At 35.4% G+C, this 19,593-nt stretch overlaps 1 protein-coding gene and 1 pseudogene across 1 annotated transcript in view; both read right to left on the bottom strand.

Moving 5' to 3' along the window:
• Positions 1-19,593, bottom strand: part of LOC103597049 (breast carcinoma-amplified sequence 3) — a 135,635-nt gene that overhangs the window by 25,451 nt on the left and 90,591 nt on the right. The window contains exons 7-9 of the mRNA XM_008580849.1: positions 16,800-16,924; positions 14,259-14,424; positions 12,261-12,361 (exon numbers count right to left, since the gene is read on the bottom strand). Coding sequence (XP_008579071.1) covers positions 12,261-12,361; positions 14,259-14,424; positions 16,800-16,924 — 392 coding nt within the window. The remainder of the gene's footprint in view (positions 1-12,260; positions 12,362-14,258; positions 14,425-16,799; positions 16,925-19,593) is intronic.
• LOC103597048 lies at positions 6,741-7,187 on the bottom strand (annotated as a pseudogene).

Here is a 19,593-nt window from a genome sequence, read left to right as displayed (position 1 = left end):
AGATTTCCTGTTTCCTAAGTACAGGCCCTGCCAGATATAAATTCATGCTGGGGCAGTCACAAATTTGTATAAGGATATCTGGGAAATACTATGAACATATAAGCACAAGATGGACAAATAGAGGTACAATTGAGAACTGAGAGAACGGATGAGCTACAGGGTTTCCCTGGTATTTTCTGGAATATGTTAAAAACTATTATGCAGTTAGAAGAGCCTGAGTCACATTTTATAATGCAGCAAAAATTACTTTTTAAAATTATTTAAAGGACAGTGGCTAAGAGAAGCCCTTCTATCACTGGCAAAAAGGTGTAGATACACACATAAGCAGCACTACCATAAAGTAGACATTTTTGTTTTAGCAAAATCCATATTTATATGATTACATTTCCTATGGTTGAGAGCAGCTATAATTAATGGATTTCCCTCCTTCTCCTAATGCAGCCATTTGTCAATTCAAATACAGAATATCCAATCAATTTTGATATATTTAGTAAGCAATTTGTCAAATGGTGCTACAATCCAGTTAATATATTAATTCTTGTCATGGAGAGAGTTCTAACAACTATCAGGTTTTCTGTAACTGGTTTGGAGAGAAAAATCTGTGCTTGGACTCAATGATTATTCTTGTGGAGATAACACTTCTGTGTCCCAATATCTGACAGCATGGCAGTAACATACCTTTAATAGAAAAACTACTTTGCTGTACTAAAACCACTAAGTCTATTGGACAGTGTGGCTACTAATTGTTTTTAATAAGCTGGGTTTCTTCAAATCCCATTAGGTCCTCCACACTTTCAATAAAATAAGCAAGCCAGTATATGTGACAATAAATCCAAAATAAGTAAGCTTCTAGGTGAGAAACAGGGCTTTATTAATGTAAAGTATGCAACTAAAATTTTTAAAATGCCTTGTAAAAAAATAAAATTTTCATTTATACTCTCAAAGTTTCTTCATATTACTTTAAGAAGTGGCTCTCAATCTTTTATTTTTCCTGTCCCAACATACTTCAAGTAAATGACTGACTCCTATCAGTATATAACACAGACACTATACTAAGGCCACACAATTATTTACAGGTAGTCAGGACTCTTGGAAGGCTGCCACTATGTAAAGCTCTTAATTCCATCTAAATGTCAGTCACTAATCGCCATTCTATCTCCATCTTTTCCCAAGTCTATGTACTGTGAGCTGGAGACAGAACCACTAGATATGCAGAGCTTTCTGGCAGGTGGTCCAAATTTATATCACAAAAGGAAATGTGGACTATAGTGAATAATGAAGTGATAAATCCTTTCCCAACATTTTCAGTAGGAAACTTGGTCACTTTGGGCTAGAAGACAGGTTTCTGACGTCACAAATAACCTCCAGAGACATCCTGAGCACTTTTTGCAAACACTTTCCAAAACTGATGGCTCTCTCATTCACTACATCCAAGACACTGTGTAGTTCTCTATCAGAAAATGCAAAATCAGAGATTAAGGCAAACCATTTCTAGAAAACAACATTGAAAAACATGGCAATTTTTTTAAAAAAATCAGAATAAGAAAGAAGAGAAAAGGAACACTAATTTCCAGACATTAGGCTCGCCCTGGCCCATTTATGAACCATGCAAAAGCAAAGAAAAAAAAATTGCCAGAGTGATTTGGCACAAGTCTGTGTATTTATTTAAAAACCTGCAATGTATACTAGTCCTCCAGACTACCAGACATTCCATTGTTTCATATGTCTGCTGAGAAAGGTGCCCTATGTGTCAGAAAAGCACACTGAATATTTTTCGGTGACCCACGGGGCAGAGGTCACTTATTATAAATGGATAATGAGACCTAATGCAGTTCTCTGAGTATGGACAAAGAAAGGTCTATCTATAGCCCCTGGTGGATTGGTCATTCAGGCTTTTATTTCCCACACACACTTAATGGAGTCAAACAATTGACAGAAATTCTATAGAGAAGGCTGAAACTGAGAGAAATGACTATATTTTAACTCTGATAGACAGATACAAATAGTGACCCTGAAATGGCGCCTGAAATCCTGTTACCACTAACATAGCAGACAGCTGTATCACTCCCCCTAAATTCCCATTTAGTCATTTATTAGCAATTAACCTTACTGATGGAAGTGATGGCACAAGCCACAAGCTCCTGCCAGTATCAACCATTATATTACTACAGGTAAGCAAGCAAACCATTCTATTTTAGCTCTTTATTTTTGGAAAAAAGGGCAAACAGATATCATTGTAGCCTTCATCCCCTATCTCCACTACCCAGTTGTTAATATGCTTATTCAAGGATATCACTATCTGTATGTAAGAACCTTAAACTTAGGTGGGATAGAGTAACGACATCAGAAGCAGAGGTACTGATGGTCTAGAGGCTTTATGACCAATAGATTATTTTTCTTTAATCTATCAGAATCAATGTCCTATCCTGATCAAATCTGCCAATCCAATGCAAGAAATATTACTAGCATCAATGGAAAAAATTCTTATTCTCAACTGTACTTGAAAAACAGCAGGTCATAAAACAATCTGAGGGACTATCAAGATACTATTATCACACAGAATTTTGTAAAAATAAAGATATTTAAAAGTAAAAAGCAGCCCTTTCTAGACACTTGCCTTTTGTTTCATTTCAATTTTAAGAATAGTCATAACAGGAAGGTGGTTTGACATCTAAAAAAATTTTTTTGTTTCCAACTTGTAAATACCAAAGCAAGTGATAGAAAATGCCAAGATTCACTTCAGAGTGGGGTACATATCATTAGGACTTGTGATGTTCAAACATCTCAAGATCGGTAATGACAGAAAAACTCAATGAACTATTCCACAAGTCTGAAGATCTCTGTAAAGACGTGGGAATAAATCAGGAGAATTATATACCCCATAAGCACAAAGGGAAAAAGGGTAATCTAATCCAAACTTTTCAAGACATCACCTATAAAGCTTGCAGATTGTTGATGGTACTTTCAATTAACTATTTGATATCTTTTCATTGAACTAGAATTTTTAATTTCATAATGTTCCCCAAGTTATAAAACATACATGTGGCTAAATTCAGGGTCCATATTTCTCAAACTTTTAGTTTCTTGAAGAAAAACACCAATTTGTTTCACTAAAATCATTTCTCTATGGAAGAACGTAAGTCAATTGATAAGTTTAAGTATAAATAAGCAAAATAATCAAATATAATTCAACCTTAAGTGGTTTCTTAAATACCTCAGATTTCAAACCTGGATAAAGCAGTAGGACACACCCTATGACCAACAATGGACTATAAACACTCTTTAAATAAGTCCTACATTACAAATTTCCTCTACAAGAGAAAAACATTTCTTTCTTCCCCTTCCACCCCTACCCACTCTTGGGCAAATATTTATTATGGACAATGCAAGGAAATATTGTTGAGTACCTCCATCATATTTGGTACATACCACAACAGCGATGCAATCAGGATGTTAGGTTAAATCTAATGTGACATTTGAGAGAGAGCGGCTCAGAAGAAAAATGCTGCATATTTAATTGCTTTTCCAGGGCACTGACAATGTCCAAGTAGAGAAGACTAATAATTTTTTTTGTTTTTTGTATTGTTGCCTTTTTCGTAGGTAGGGGGAATGTAAGGTGGTACTAGTAACATGCACAAAATATATCACTGTTAGACTGCAAAACCAATGAAACAATAAGATAGTAAAATATTGTAAAATGACTTCATTCTACATCTGCATGTGTGACTTTCTATTAGAATAAAAAATATTAGCTCTTTCCAGTCTTGTGGTTGTGGTTGGTAGACCAGCAGCACAAAATTTAGTTGTGAATCACATTCTCTAGAATCTAACCTTAATTATGTTGCTGACTTCTGATTTTAGTACTCTATATGTAAGGGAAAGCTCGATACTAATTTAAGTACAATCTACTTCATTGTATGAAAAGACCAAAATAAAACTGTTAGTGAAATCTAAGAGATTAGTAAACCAATAACATTTTTTAAAAGAAGATAAATCAATAGACAGCTCAGCTATTCAAAGGAAACTCATAACATACTTAGTTCTCTTTAGTATAATAAAAACTAAGACTTTTGTCACAGTAACACTACTACTTCAAAGTCAGGTCCAGTTAGACTTTTTAGAATGATTAACTCAATTCACACTACTCTTTCCTAATTCCCAAAGCATGGTCTCATGACTTCCATGACACCACTCTCTGTAGTGGTTCATTCTAAATCACCTGTTTTTACTTCTCATTTGCTGCCTTCTAACATGTCATGCTGTCTAAGGTTCCATAAAATTCCATATGGTCAAACATGTACATAATGGGGAAAAGTTATAAAAGTTTACAAAGTTATAGAAAAGACCGAAATGGAACTTCCACAAGTGAAAAATATAATACCTGTAATGAAAAATGCATTGAATGAAATTAACAACAAAGAACAGAAGAATTAACATACTTAAAGACAGAAATAAAAATCATACAAAATCAAACATAGAGAGGAAAATAAGACTGAGAAAAACTGAACAAAGATTCAGTGACCTGGAAAAGTATCAAGAGGTCAACATAAATATAGTTGGAGTTAAAAGGAGAGAAAAGGAGTGACAAAACATATTTGAAAAGATAATTGCATAAAAATTTCCAAATTTGATGAAAACTATAAACTCACAGATCCAAGAATTCCACAAACCCCAAGCAGAAGAAAACCACACCATGGTTTTCATTGATTTTTCTCTATTGTTTTTACGTTTTCTATTTCACTGATTTGCACTTCTTTTTTCCTGTTTTCTTTCTTCTGTTTTAATCTTCTCTGCTTTTTCTAGTTCTTTAGTGTGGAAGTTGAGGTCATTGATTTCAGACATTTCCCTATTATAATACAGGCATTTAGTGCCATCCACAAATCTTCCCGTTTTTCATTAAATTTTTTATTTTGAAATAATTACAGATTCACAAGCTCAAACCACTTTAAAAAAAAAACAAAACTGGGTAGTATTCTAAGATACGAATAGGTTCTGATTTCAGTTTCATTCTTCATTCAGTGCAAAATAATTTCTAATCTCTTTTTATTTCCTCTGTGAACCATGGATTATTTAGAAGTGCATTAGTTTCCAAATATTTGTGGATTTTCCAGAGATCTTTCTGTTATTCGTTTCTTATTTAATTCCTTTGTGGTCACAGAATATATTTCGTATGACTTCAAACCTTTTACATTTATTATAACTTGTTTTATGGCTCAGAAGATTGTCTATCTTGGTCAATGTTCCCTGTGCACTTGAAAAGAATGTGTATTCTGTTGTTGGGTGGAGTGTTCTACTTAGTCTGATGTTAATGTAGCTATTCTAAATTTAAAGTGCGTTTCTTCTAAGTAGCATATAGTGAGGCTTACATTTTTATCCAATTTGACAATCTGACTTTTTATAAGGCTATTTAGAGCATTTACAACTAATGCGAGTATTGATATGGTTATGACTACATCATCTTGTTTATTTCCAGCATATTTCCTTTGCTAGCAGATTAGATATAACATTTTGTTTTTATTTTAATGGATGCTTTTGGGTTCATCATGTTACATCTTTAACTTACCACAGTTTAACTTCAGGTAATATTATACCACTTACGCAGACTTTAAAAATCTTATAATAATATATAGTTCCATTTCCCACACTCCTGGCCTTTACACTACTGTTGTCACACACTGTATTTATATATATGTTTTAAAGGCCACATACACAAATATTATTTTTCTGTTAACAATTATATTTTAAATTTTGATTATTTAAATTTTTTAATAATTAGAAAAGGATCTCATCTATTTACCCTTGTTTTCACCGTTGCCAGTACTCCTCATTCCTTTCCACCTGGTGTAACTTTTCTTCTGCTTGAAGGACTTCCTTTAACATTACAAGTAGAACATGTCTACAGCTGATAGATTAAATCTGCTTCTTATCTTTGTTCCCTGGTATGTAACATGTCTTTTTCTCTGGCTGCTTTCAAGATTTTTCTCTTTGTCAATGATTTTGAGAAATTTGATTATGATGTACTACTTTGGTATGTCTTTCCTCATATTTCTTGTGCTTTGGATTTATCGAACTTGTTAAATCTATGGTTTTATAGTTTATATCAGGTTTATAAATTTTTGAGCTATTACTTCTTCTGCCTCACCACCCCTTCTTCAGGAACTCTGATTAATAGTACATGCTGCCCCACAGTTCAGCAGTATTCTTTTAAAGTTTTTTTTCTTTCTGTGTTTCATTTTGGATAATTTCTCTTGCTCTATTTTCAAATTCACTAATATTTTCTTTCCTTTTTTTTTCTCTTCACTACCACCAACAGCACTGTGCAGTTTTATTAACCATTCAAGTACAACAGCATCTGCTAAGATTGAGACAGAATTGGGATTGAAAACTGAACATATATGCAGCAACTAACAGTTTGAAAGAAACCACTACATACTCTTTTCACAAATGTTTTCACAGAGCCAATACGGTACTAGCCATTAACCCAGTGCACCAAGTGTACCGAAAGATGGAATAAGAAACACAGCTACATTAGAAAGACCAACACTTTAGAAAAAGAGTAAAACACTTTTAGCTTCTCTTCTTCACCCCTAAAACAACATCTTACAGTCTGGATCTACCTATACTGTCCTACATCACTTTCTAGAATATTTGTCAGAAGGGAAAAAATAAAATGACACTGGTTAGTACAGTCCTTGGATATTAAGGAATGGGAAGGGGAGATAGTCAGTTCTCAGAACAAATTACTCAGCTTCAGTCTCATCAGCAGGACCTTTGGATTCTTTGTACTTCCGCACTTCTTCAATGTGCTTATCTGTCTCTAGCAAACATTCCAGTCTGGCAGCCACTTGCGCCTCTTGGTTCTCTTTGTTAGCTTCCATTCTGTGGGTCAGTTTCTCCTCCACCATTTTACTGAAGTTGTTGTCTTCTAATGGTTTCTGAAGCACTACTTTTTCATGTTCTTGTTTTTCAGCAAGCTGCTTCAAGACCTCAGCTTCATAGAACTTGTATCTTTCTTCTGCAGTTTCTAATTACTTCTGAATTTTCCCCAGGGAAAGATCCTTCTTCTTTGGAGAGGAAAGGGGGAATTCTGGGCCAGATTCTTTTGACTGAGGGTTGAGAATCAGCTCAAAAGCATGGCCTGAGGCACAGTTTTCCAGTTCCTTCACCTGGGTATCAGAAGAAGCCATGGTGAATAGAAGACAAAAGCTGGCAGTGTATTCTACACAATCCACTGGTAAGAAAAGTCAGTTTTGGAGGCCAGGAAGTCCACAGTCCAGGGGACACATCTGGTGAGGGCCGCCTTCTGGATGGTAACGCATGCAGAGGAATGTCATGAGCAGGAGAACAAGTTCACTAATATTTTCTTCTGCAATTTATAATCCATCCTCAATCTTATCCAGTGTAGCTTTCTCCTCAGACATTCTGGTTTTCATACTTAGAAGTTTAATTTGGATCTTTCTTTCTACACCTCTACCTAACATTTGAACATATGGAATAGTTATAGTAACTGTTTGGTGTCATTAGTCCTGACCCTGCATGAGTACCAGTGCCCGCTAAGACTCTCAGATGGTTGTTTCCTCGGCTTCTTATAGGTTCTTTATACCCCTCAGGAGTTCCCTCTGCAGCTCCTCAGAGTTTTCTCTCTGTGCAGATCTCCCCTGTCTGATATCCTGTCCAACAAATTCTAAGTCAGGGTTTGAAAATAGCAAATATTTTGGGTGTTGTGGGTCATATGGTCTCTGTTGTTATAACTCAACTTTGTGGTTACAGCTTAGAAGTGGACACAGACAATATCTACATGAAATGGTGTGGTTGTGTTCCAATAAAACTTTATTTACATAAGAGCTCATGACAGTTTGCCAACATCTGCTCTTCTTTGGGCTTACTGGACTCTCAACTCAGTCTTCCTCAACTCTGGGAGTCCTCTGGGTTCATCTTGGCTTCCTCCTTACTGTGACACAGCCTAGAAACTCTTGAGGGAATAAACTGAGGCAATCATATGGCTTGCCTGCTTTGTTTCCCATCTCTCAGAAATCATGGCCCTTGGTTTTCAACTGACTTGAAAACAGTTGTTTCATACATTATTTCAATTTCTGTATGTTGTTCTTTTAGGCAGGAGAGTAAATGTGATCCCTGTAATTCCATCTTGATGGAAAGTTACTACTCAACTAGAACCTCAAGAAACAGCCAATAAAACTAAATAATATTTTTAGCCAAAATCTGAGATCAAATTAAAATGTATAAAAGGTTCTCTGCACCCTTCCTATATTAACTTTAAAGGCAGAGAAAACCAATTATTCCCCCAGAAACCTTAGGGAAGTTCTATAGATCTCAGTGAACTTTCTGTTGTATATCAAAGCTTTATTTCTGTAGAATGAACGCACATATCCATTACTGTTACAAATAAAACTTAGTTAGTTTAGGGAGGAACTTCTCACATACCCACAGATTACTTTAGAAAGAAGAACAAAGTCTGACACTCCACACAAAGCTAATCAATGTCAACAACTTAAAAATACTGCTACTGCTAAATTACCTGAAAGAAAAGGAGGAAACATTATTTTTCCCCTAAATAACATTTTCCCAAGTCAACTCAGTAAGCCCTGCTTTTAATTTACAGTTTGGAAGCTCTAAAGCAGACTAAAGAAAAAGTTATTGTCTGTTTTGGGATTGTATCCAAAGCTGGTTTATATTTATTGGTCTGTTCTAAGGTTTATCTTTGTTTCTGGCAAAGGAATACACCATAATAAAATGCCTATGTCAGAAAAGGTAATTTTTATTTTGAAGGGAGAAAGCATAGTACTAACAACAAAAATCACTAATCTCCTCTGCTGTAATCTTTTTACAAGCTATTTCCAAAATTGTTATGATCGAGGCAAAACATTTTTCAATTATAGATTCTTAACTTTTACCTTTACCCAGCTAAATAGCAAGATTAAATTATCATCCATACATTTAATTTACATATATAAATTAATCTACTAGGTTGAACCATATGAAATTGCTGACATTAGATCTATTTTACTTATTAAAAATGGCAGCTTTTTAGCCCTTTCTTCTCATCCTGTTGACTGGCAAAAATGGCAATTTCATATGGTACAACCTAACAACAAAGAAGTCATCTCTGCCTCCATGGCGACCTCTGTATGGAACATTTTAGTATGATCTAGTTTGTGGTACACCAAAATTCCTCAAGAAGCATCAAAATTCCTCAATTTTGGTCACTCCATTCAATTAATACAGGTAGGAAATGTTACTATAGTTAAGAACACAAAATTTGGGATATTTACTTACTTTATTTTAAAGTTAGGTAAAAAGTCTTTAGTGGTTCAAGCAGGTGCCCATTTGCTTCCCCCACCAGCTGCCACCCTTTTGCCACACATGCACAACTTTGTTTATCAACTAGCACTGTATTTATTATTATTACAAGGCTGGAGGGGGAGCAGGGATTCCTTGCTAAACATCCTGCTGTCCTACTCTCATCTCCTTGAGACAAAGCCTCTTTCCCATTTCCAGTTACATCATTTTTTGTCTACTATTACTGTAATTTCCGGAGTTTGTGCAAGTCTGCTTCACTTGGTCCACAGATCCAAATGCTTGCGAGAGAAATGCCTGAAACATTTGTAAAGGCCTTCTCTTTAAACTGCCATAAGTATTTCCTTTACTGATTGTATTTCAGGCTTTTACTCCTCTGACCCAAATGTCCATGTTTTGCATATTTGATTGTCATAATATATCAGCATGTCCAGGACTCTCAAATAGCTTATCTTTAGATAAGAAAACCTGACTTTAAAATCCAGGCTAATTCTGTATCTCTCCTCTCAATGTAAAGAAGCAATATAATAATTATTACAGAATTACCTGCCTCAGATTGTTTATATCTATAAATTATGTCTATAGTAATGTTTTACAAGGTAAGAAAAAAATACATTTAAGTCTGTCACTTAGATAACTAATATTACGACGTGATCAGAATCACAGTCAGAATAGGTATTCCATTATTAATGGTGAAAACTATCAAGAATTTGTGAATTTTATTGAAGTGAATTTTATTTGAAAATATGTACTTCTAAGATAAGAAACAAAGGCATATGATATTTAAATGCATATATCGTTTTACTGTAGACTTTAGCACTGTTTCATTGATCATCATAAAACCTCTATAACACAAGAGCAAGTATTACGATTGGTATTTTACATTTAACAAGTTTTTGAGAGGTGGTTTAGAACTGGAGCCTATGCCTTTCATCCCTATTAAAATGCTAGTCCATCCAGAATTCAGAAGGTATGCAATGAAATGTACTGTACCAAGGTACTTCAAAAATTTGATGGAAAGATTTGTATTATCTGTATTTCTATTTTCCACAAACTTTTTCAAATACCCTTGTATTCCACATTTTAATTAGAAAATATTGATTCATCAGTAGTACTTTCTTTCAAATTGTTCCTAATTCTTTTCTATTTCAGTTCTTCACCATCTCACAAGTCTTTCCTGTCTTCTCAGTGATAACAGCCTTAATTAAAGCTCTCCTCTCGCTCTAATCTAGCCTCCACTCCCTTCCTCTGAACTTCCAGCAGCAACGCTGCTGGAGTAATCTTTCTAAAATGCAATTCTGATAGTGTCAATCCTGTGCTGGAAAGCATTTGATATCTTGCTATTGCCAACAGTGGTGATTCCGAAACTGTGAACCTAGGGATTTTTGTTGTCCTAAGAATTGGACGAAGGTGTTGAGAGCAGCCAAAATCAAGCAATCCCAATCAGCTTAATCATTGGAACAAAAATTAAGAGATAGAGATAGTTGCATTTTTTTGCCCATATCTTTTTCTCAACTATTTCAGACTTGTTACTGTTTGTCTACAAAATAGACCTAATATGTATTAAGATAACAAAATGAAACCAAAATTAACTCTGAGTCAACTATACTTAATTCAACAATTATTTTTGTCCCTTTTGAGAGGTAGTAGAAAATGTGCTTATGATTTTTATTTGATATCATATACAAGTCATATTTTTCCCGTTCATATGACAGGTAAATACATTTTTTAAAAACCTAAACACTAACAATGTCTATGTACTCTGCTTCTTGAACCAATCTGAAAACCAATTACATATTATCTTTTTGTGAGGCCTCTGGCAACTTATGTCAACTGCTCTCATAGGCCAAAGTATAATCATCTACTGATACTAGTATTCCATTTTATTATACTTTTTTACTAAATGTCTGTCTCCCTAACTAGGTATTGAATTCATTGAGGATAGAAGCAATATACAATACTAAATCTCAAGTGCCTGATACATAGTAGACATTCAATAAATAAGCTCTAGAATAAGCAGTAAATTCAACTATAGAAGAGATCAAGACGGTCATCAATTACAGTTGTGGAGTTTCACAATTTTAGGGCAAAATTTATAAAATTTTTGTTTCTCATATAATATCAACACATTATAAAAATGAAATAAAATAGTTCTAGAACTATTTTAATTCATGCTTTATAATACAGCAGGCAAGATAAGTTGAATACAACAAACTCCATTATAAAAATGTCAATGTTGATTTTTAAGATGTTTCTTAAAAACATTCAGTACTCAGAGCCATCAAGTTACATTAAGTATTCAGTCCAGTTTACAAAATTGAGTTATAATTGTAAAGAATTTTTAATTCTATGAACCTAAAGTGGATAATAAATATTAAATTGTCTTTTCATACCTCCCATACTAAAAAGACTGTGTCTAGCTCAATGAACACAGTTCAGTCTCTATAAACATTAAGGCTTAGACATGAAAGTAAACAAACACAAAAACCAGTGGAGTTGAAATCACTACTTCATTACTGCAAGTAAAATTCTACAGAAAGAAAAACCTGCTAGCATAGCTTTCACAGTGAAAACTTACCTTTTTCATGTTAGAAATAGATTCCAAGCTTTATAAAACTGTTAATTATATCCTAGTATTTTCATGTTGTTCTTTGTTTTCATTTTAAATGTTTAAGTCTACGAGATATTCCCCATCAACTTACCCATTCTCACTGCAGGGGTATATTTCATAGGCAGGAAATATAAGCAGCCAGAGACACACCGAATGTGTGCTAAAGCTTATGGTTTACATTTTGTATTGAATATCTTACTCGCCTCAATCAGATTGTTTAAGACCTATGACCTATGGACCAGTGGTAATGTGCATGGTTGTTTTAAAAGTCAGCATTTTAAGATGAAATCTAAAAAGACCATATGGAAGGAAAAAAACAATCAGAATTACTTACGGCCAGCAAGCAGGAATTGATAATACTGTACTGCATCTGCAGCGAGGAGCAGAGGGTGGTTTGCATTAAATGGTGGTTGCAATTCATTCCATTGAGGGGTTCTAAGGAAACAGCAGAATATTAATATTTAAGCTTAATAGATGGGATGTAAATCACCATGACTGTCATCACTTACAGACTGATGTAAACTCACACTATTTTTGTGATCATTAAAATAAACTTCTAATTATTAAAATGAATGTGCTGAAACCTGAAACACAGGCCATGTGATTAAAAAGGTGGCACTGTGTCATACAAATTACACAGAGCCAATATTAGCTTAACTGCAGAAGACCCTTCAATAGGTTAGATAATACAATCAGAAGATTGAACAGAGAGGAAGTGAACTCAAATGTTATAGTTCTAATTTTATGTAACTTCTGACCATTGTTAGACTTCTTTATACTTAGAATATGTGTATATTTTAAAATAAAATGAAGAGGTAAAAATGGTTAAAAAAAACACAGCTGTGTAAATGAATGGCTTATTACATATCTAATTAGCATCCGACTTCCAAAATAAGCCACTATTTCAACAAAGATAGTGCAGTAACTTTAATTAGACCTGCCCACTCCTAAATAAGCTTGATGAATCAATCAGACTCTGATCAGATCAATCCAGTGCAATAAAATTGTAGCAAAGAACGATGGAGCCTACAAAAATCAATATAAGGATATTTAAAATGTCAAAAGGAGAGTGATCATTTTCATATCCATTTTTGTCTGTTTCCTTCATAAATGTCAGGTGCAATTTTTTCCTCTCCTGGACAATGCACTATAATGAGCAGGTTTTATTCCAGGTTTCTTTCTCCCTCTTTGTGTTAGCTCATGAAGATCCTAATCATTATGCACTTTTGAAATGGACTCAGGTTCTTAATAAACATTTCTACAATGCTTAACCATCGTATCTTGGGGAATCACTTTAAAGGAAACTTTTGAATCTATTTATATTAGTTTCTATTCCCCTTAATGGCTGTTTCAATGCCACTCTCTGTTTTCAGTCAGCATAAGACTGCAAATGGGAAACATAAGTCCAAAAAGGTAAAACAAAGGTGCAAGGATAAAGAAGTTCAAACGGAAGTATTCTCCAAGGCATATACCCAAGACAGTCAAAAACATATATGCCCGTGCAAAAATCTGTGCATCAATGTTCACAGCAACGTCATTAATTATAGCTAAAAAGTAGAAAGGCCCATCAACTAATGAAGAGAGAAATGAAATGTGGTCCGTCCATATAATAGAATACTATTTGGCCATAAAGAGGAATGAAGTTCTGGTACATGCTACAACATAAATGGACCTTGAAAACATGCTCGGTGACAGAAGGCAGACACATACTGTATGATTCCATTTATAGGAAATAACCAGAGTAGGCAAATCCATAGAGATAGAAAGTAAATTGGTGGTTGCCTAGGGCAGAAGGGTTGGGGGAGAATGAGCAGCACCTGTTAATGGGCACAGAGTCTCTTTTGGGGGTGACAAAAAGTGATTATAGTGATGGGTGCACGACTTTGTGAAAAGTCACTTTCAATGGATGAATTTTATCATATGCAACTTATATGTCAAATGGAGAAGTAATGAACTATTGTTTTCCTAGATAGAAGCCACATAAAAAATAGCACACACTGTATGATTCCATTTATATAAAATTCTAGAAGCTATAAACCAATCTTTAGTGACAAAGGAGGGAAAAAGAAGGCAAAATTACAAAGGGGGGCAGAGAAATATTTGAGGTTAATGAATATGTTTATCTTTTTTTTTTTTTTAGGTTGAAATCATAAGGAAGTTTTTATTAGGTCCTGTAAAGAGAAATGCTCAGTTGTCAAAAAACTACAAACAGATCATATGAATGTGGTGATGATTTCACAGCTGCATAAATGTCAAAACTTATCAAATACTAAATTATTAATCTTCTATATCTCAATAAAGCTGTTAAAAAAAAGAAAGAAGGAGGTACTACCTAACCAGAGTCCAGCTGGCTCGAGGTGATGTCATCATTTCCAATGGAGTGTCATCGCTAATTTTGGGGGCAGTGCTGAGGGGTCGCGGTTCCATCATATGCTCCACTAAGGTCCCATAGCAACTGATAACATATAGAGACTCAACTATGACTTGTTTGGACTGATCTAGAAACAAAAAACCAGAATCTGGATGTGTAATAATGGCATAAAAGGAGAAAAGCATAATTTTAACAAGTTATCAGCCTTGTCAGTCTGCTCCTGAGGCTGCTCAGAGAATGAAATGACAGGAATTTTTTCATATGGTGCTTGCTCCTTGCCTAAAGTTGCCTCTTATACATAGATGCTAATAAACATGAAAATCTCTATGCTATCAAAATATTTTCAAATCTTGGGCCGGCCCGGTGGCGCACTGAAGAGTGTGCTGCTTGGGAGCGTGGCGGCGCTCCCGCCGAGGGTTCGGATCCCATGTGGAGACCGGTTCCCGCTCACTGGCTGAGCGCGGTGCGGGCACGACACCGAGGGTTGTGATCCCGTTGCCGGTCCCCGGTACGGGCGCGACACCGAGGGTTGTGATCCCATTACCAGTCAGTAAAAAAGACAAAAAGGAAAAAAAAAATATTTTCAAATCTTAAGCAATTTATTTCAGGAATAGTATAAGTATGCTCAAAATTCTAATATAGTATAACAATATTTTACAGTCTTCTGTTTTTGTCTACCATGCAATTTATCCCAGATTATGGAAATGAATGCTGTCAGGAGGGACAGGGAAGGACTGAGCAAAAAGGGAATCATGTATGGGCAAAGATTTTGTTACACCGGATGTACCCACTAAACTGCATAAAAGGCTACCTGCATACCTAAATCAGCTTAACGTCTTATTTACTTTCTCTTCGAAAACTGAAATTTAAAACTTAAATTTTCTGATCAAAACAAACAATAAACCCCCCCACACAATGTGTCGATATTGGTTCATCACTTGAAACAAGTGTACCACTCATGGGGGATGTTGATAAAAAAGGAGGCTATGCACATGTGGGGACAGTAGGTATATGGGAAATCTCTACACCATCTGTTCAATTCTAAAAAATGAAGTCTATTCAATATGCACACACATTCATACACGTTCCCCTCCCCCAAATCCTCTTACTTCTTTTCTCTGAATGGGATCACTGGTCCTGTGGTAAATGAAGATCAACCACACTTTGGGAAGTCAGATGCTGAATATGGATCTAATCAAATGACTTTATAAGGAATACACATGTACTCACTACTAAAACAGGTTTAGTCCTCTATCTCAGGTTTTACAGTAAACCTAGGAGCATATAAAATCACTCATGAATGCTGGGTGGGTCATCTTATCTCTTTGTCAGAAGACTCAATTACAGCTGATTTGAGAAAATGGCTAATGACCAGCTAGTGGGACATAAAGCAGCAGCAAGTTAAAAGGGTAATTAGAACAGTAGGGAGAAACATTTGAAATCGAGCTTCACAGAAGTTTTTAACTAGTAACAAAAAGTCCTTTTGATAGCATCATTAAACCTAAGGAGGTAACAAAAAAATAAAGATGGGATAAGGAAATGGAAGGCTTGCATACTTTACAGTATCCTCTCCCTCTTACGCAAGAAACCTGCTGTGCCTGAGATCCTATTACTACAGAAAGGGTCACTGAAAGGCGGTAACAAGGGAATGGGCTCATGTCTGACTGCCAGTATCAAGCGTAAAGGAAAGCCATTTTGCCAAGAACAATACAGCCTGTGAAACTCACCAAAAAACTGCCCCAGTAACAAACCTGTTTTGTGTCCTTCTTTAATAATACCAAAATAATAAGGAAACAGTCATAACTTAGCATTCCAAGTTATATACTTGGTCTATGAATGCAGGCATTCTCTTCTACAGAGACAATAAGGAATAACATACTAAAACATTAATTATATAAACATTTTAGGTATTGATCTTGGTGATCAATGCAGAGAAATCAAAATAGCAATGGTAACCACAAAAGTTGACCCTTACTTCGCAGTGGCAAGCTATTTCTTAAGTTTTAAAAATATGGCAGAGTTGTTGCCTTTTAAAAAAAATCAAGATTTAGCATTAGAAAACCAGGAATCAAACTCTGACTCCATCACCTTCTTTAGTGCTTCTAGCTAAGATATTTAAACTTGCTGATCTTAAATTCTTCATCTCTAAAATAGGTATAACAAGGTTTTTCCTCCCTACACTTTAGAGACAATGGTGTGCAATTAGTTTGTAAAAATGTAAAAGTTGTAATATGGGTATGGAATTAACATCATTGAGATCACCTGTACACTGTCACCAAACAATACAAAATCACTAGACAGTTAATTCATTCTATGTTTCTAGTGAAAGAATAGCTTTTCTTTTTGGGTAAGCTTAAGTGGTTGAGGAGAAACAAGCTAATGAAATTTTAAAAATTGGTTTCTAGACTATTGATACAAGATTACACTAGGGGAACTGCTATCAGTTTTCCTTAAGAAGAAAAAATTATAATGGCAAGTTCAAGCTTCAGTAAAAACACATACCTTTTTCTCTTTTCAGACCTGCATTATTTGCAAACCATGACCTGGATGTCCCAAAGATAGCAGCCACACAAAATTCCCCGCCCATCGATTTGCTGGGTGAAATTTGCGGAGGTGGTTTAACTTTGCTTAAAAAATAAAATGACAGATAAAAAAAAAAATTACCATGATGAAATGACAGTCCTCTAAATAATGACAGATTTTCCTTTAAATTCCACCCTCCAATATGAACATGCATTTTGCCTTAAGTTAATAATGGTGATGTGAGACTATATTCTGGAGTAAAAGTAAAATTAGTTCAAAGTTCCAGAGTCTTGTCAACAGAACAACTTATGAGACCAATAAAAACTCCTTTTTGAAGTATGTGCTGGCAAAATCCAAGTCACTTCTTTTCAGATGGATGACATTTCTCTGGAGATTTCAAATTGGAGCAGTAGTACTAGCATAAAAATCCCACAAATAATAATGTTTTATTATTTCATTTTGATATATAAGACATGGGATTAACAATACAGATGAACGGAGCCAGCATGTGTGAAAATGAGATGATACAGAATGAAACCTTGAAAATGCTCTCAGCCATAATGCTATGTACAGTTAGATAATGTATGCGGAGAAGATATGCAATGATATTCACTGACTATCCTATCTGTTGTCTCTTTTTCTTCCTTGATTTGTGAAAAATGTGTCTATTTTTATTCAGGGAAAAGACCAAGGCATAGTTAAATATTGATAGTCTCTAAAATATAAATCTTTTCTGTTTCTCATATGAGGACACATTTAGTAATTGCTATTACTTCATATAACAATCATTAAAAAGGACTTGCTTTCCTCTTTGTTTACCACTAATAAGCTTTCATACACCCAACATCTAATACACATTTCATCTTCTTTCAATTCCTATATTTCTGTTCTCTTTTGATTTACCAAGGGCTTCCCCACAGCTCATTAGAAATTTTGCCAACTACCTTATATAAACTATTTTCTCTAATTCATAGACCAGAAAATAGCCTCACTGTGCACTGGTCAAGATCACAGCCCACTTGGGATACACTGAACACTACAGCTCTCATGTTCCTGCTCTGCAAGTCAGTGTCCAACGTCAAACAACATTATTTCTACCTGCTTTTGCTCACCTTCCTTTATCCCTTTACTTTTTAAAAAAGTATGATGGGATGTAAATAGATTGGTTTTTGGAGTCAGGAAGAAACCTGAATTTGAATCCCAATTCTGACATTTATTAGCTGTGTCACTTTTGGTTATTGAACTCTCAGAGCTCAGACTAATATGTAATATATAAATAGTAATGCCTACCTTATAGGACTGTTTTAAGGATTATATTATATCTGTTCTCAAAGTGTGGTCCTTAGCTAGTAGTACCACCTGGGAACTTCTTAGACACGCACACAAATACTAATCAGGTCCCATCCCAGATATGCTAAATCAGAGATTCTGTGTTTTTTAACAAACCCTCTAGGAGATTCAGATATATGCTCAAGTTTGAGAACCACTGTATTAGATAAAGCAAGTAAATCTCCCAGGGCAGTCTTTCCCACATGATAGCACTCAACAGATCTTAACTCTCTTCTATATAGCACACGGCTCTTGCCTAATTTACAAAAACTCAGGCTTTGCTTTTGTAATCTCGGTTTCCCAGTTCCTATGACACTTGAAATAGTCTCGCAGATATCTTATTTCCTAAGGCTTCTGTCTTGATATCTTCCCACTAAGGAAGCAAAAAGTTTTCGGTCTCCCTCTCTGAACTAAATCCATGGTAATGTACATTGCTATATATGAAACAGCCTCTTCATTCCATCATTAACATTTCCTGAACACTTTACATTGTTCCCCAAACGAATCACATCCATGCCTAAAATATCAACACCAGTTGCAGTCAGACTATAATGACAGGGAATGAAGACATCATTTCTTTAAAAAAAGGTTCTGTAAGGACATGAATCTGGTCCTACAAACAGTTTCCCTTCTTCACTGTTGCATCTCTGTCAACAGCAATAACCTACGTCCAGAAAAGAAGACTCCCGTCTATCCCACACCGGAACAAAAATGCACCTTCCCTTGATATCTGGATCACTGGCATCAGAATTGTTCTTTCTGGTTATGATGCCTCTGTTGCACTACCTCAGAATGTAAGTTTTCCTTCAAGGCTTTTATCTTCATCACTGAGATACTATCATTGAACTGACAAATTCTTGTAATGACATCTTTGAAGTGCCATTTGGTCATTTTTAACCCTTAGAGATTTGGGAATGCTGGGGGAAGGAGGAGGGAAAAACCATTCTAGAATTTTTTGAAAGGTGTTGGCAATTGTGTGACTGTGTGCTTTTACTAAAATCACCATCAGGGAACAATACTACTACAAATAAGCATCACAGAGGCAAATTCAAAGCTCTCTGCAAATTACTGGATATGATTTCCGTTGTTTTTAAATTACGTGGTAACTGACAAGTGAGTATCCACTTTTTAAGAGAAAATATGATTCCTCGAAAGTATGCATCCTAAACAGACTTAAAAATAGTTGCTACTGGGCCGGCCTGGTGGCGCACTGGATAGTGCGCCGCTTGGGAAGCACGGCGGCGCTCCCGCCCGAGGGTTCGGATCCCACATACAGGCCGGTTCCCGCTCACTGGCTGAGCGAGGCGCGGGAGCAACGCCGAGGCTTGCAATCCCGTTGCCGGTCCCTGGTCCGGTGCGGGGGCAACACTGAGGGTTGCGATCCGTTGCTGGACACGGAAAAAAGACAAAAAAAGACAAAAAAAAAAAAAAAAAAAAAAAAGTT

This window comes from Galeopterus variegatus, unplaced genomic scaffold, assembly GCF_000696425.1.
Source record: "Galeopterus variegatus unplaced genomic scaffold, G_variegatus-3.0.2 Scaffold2176, whole genome shotgun sequence".
In the NCBI taxonomy this organism is placed as follows: Eukaryota; Metazoa; Chordata; class Mammalia; order Dermoptera; family Cynocephalidae; genus Galeopterus; species Galeopterus variegatus.
The sequence above is the reverse complement of the archived record's forward strand: the minus strand, read 5'-3'. Positions and strand labels throughout refer to the sequence as shown.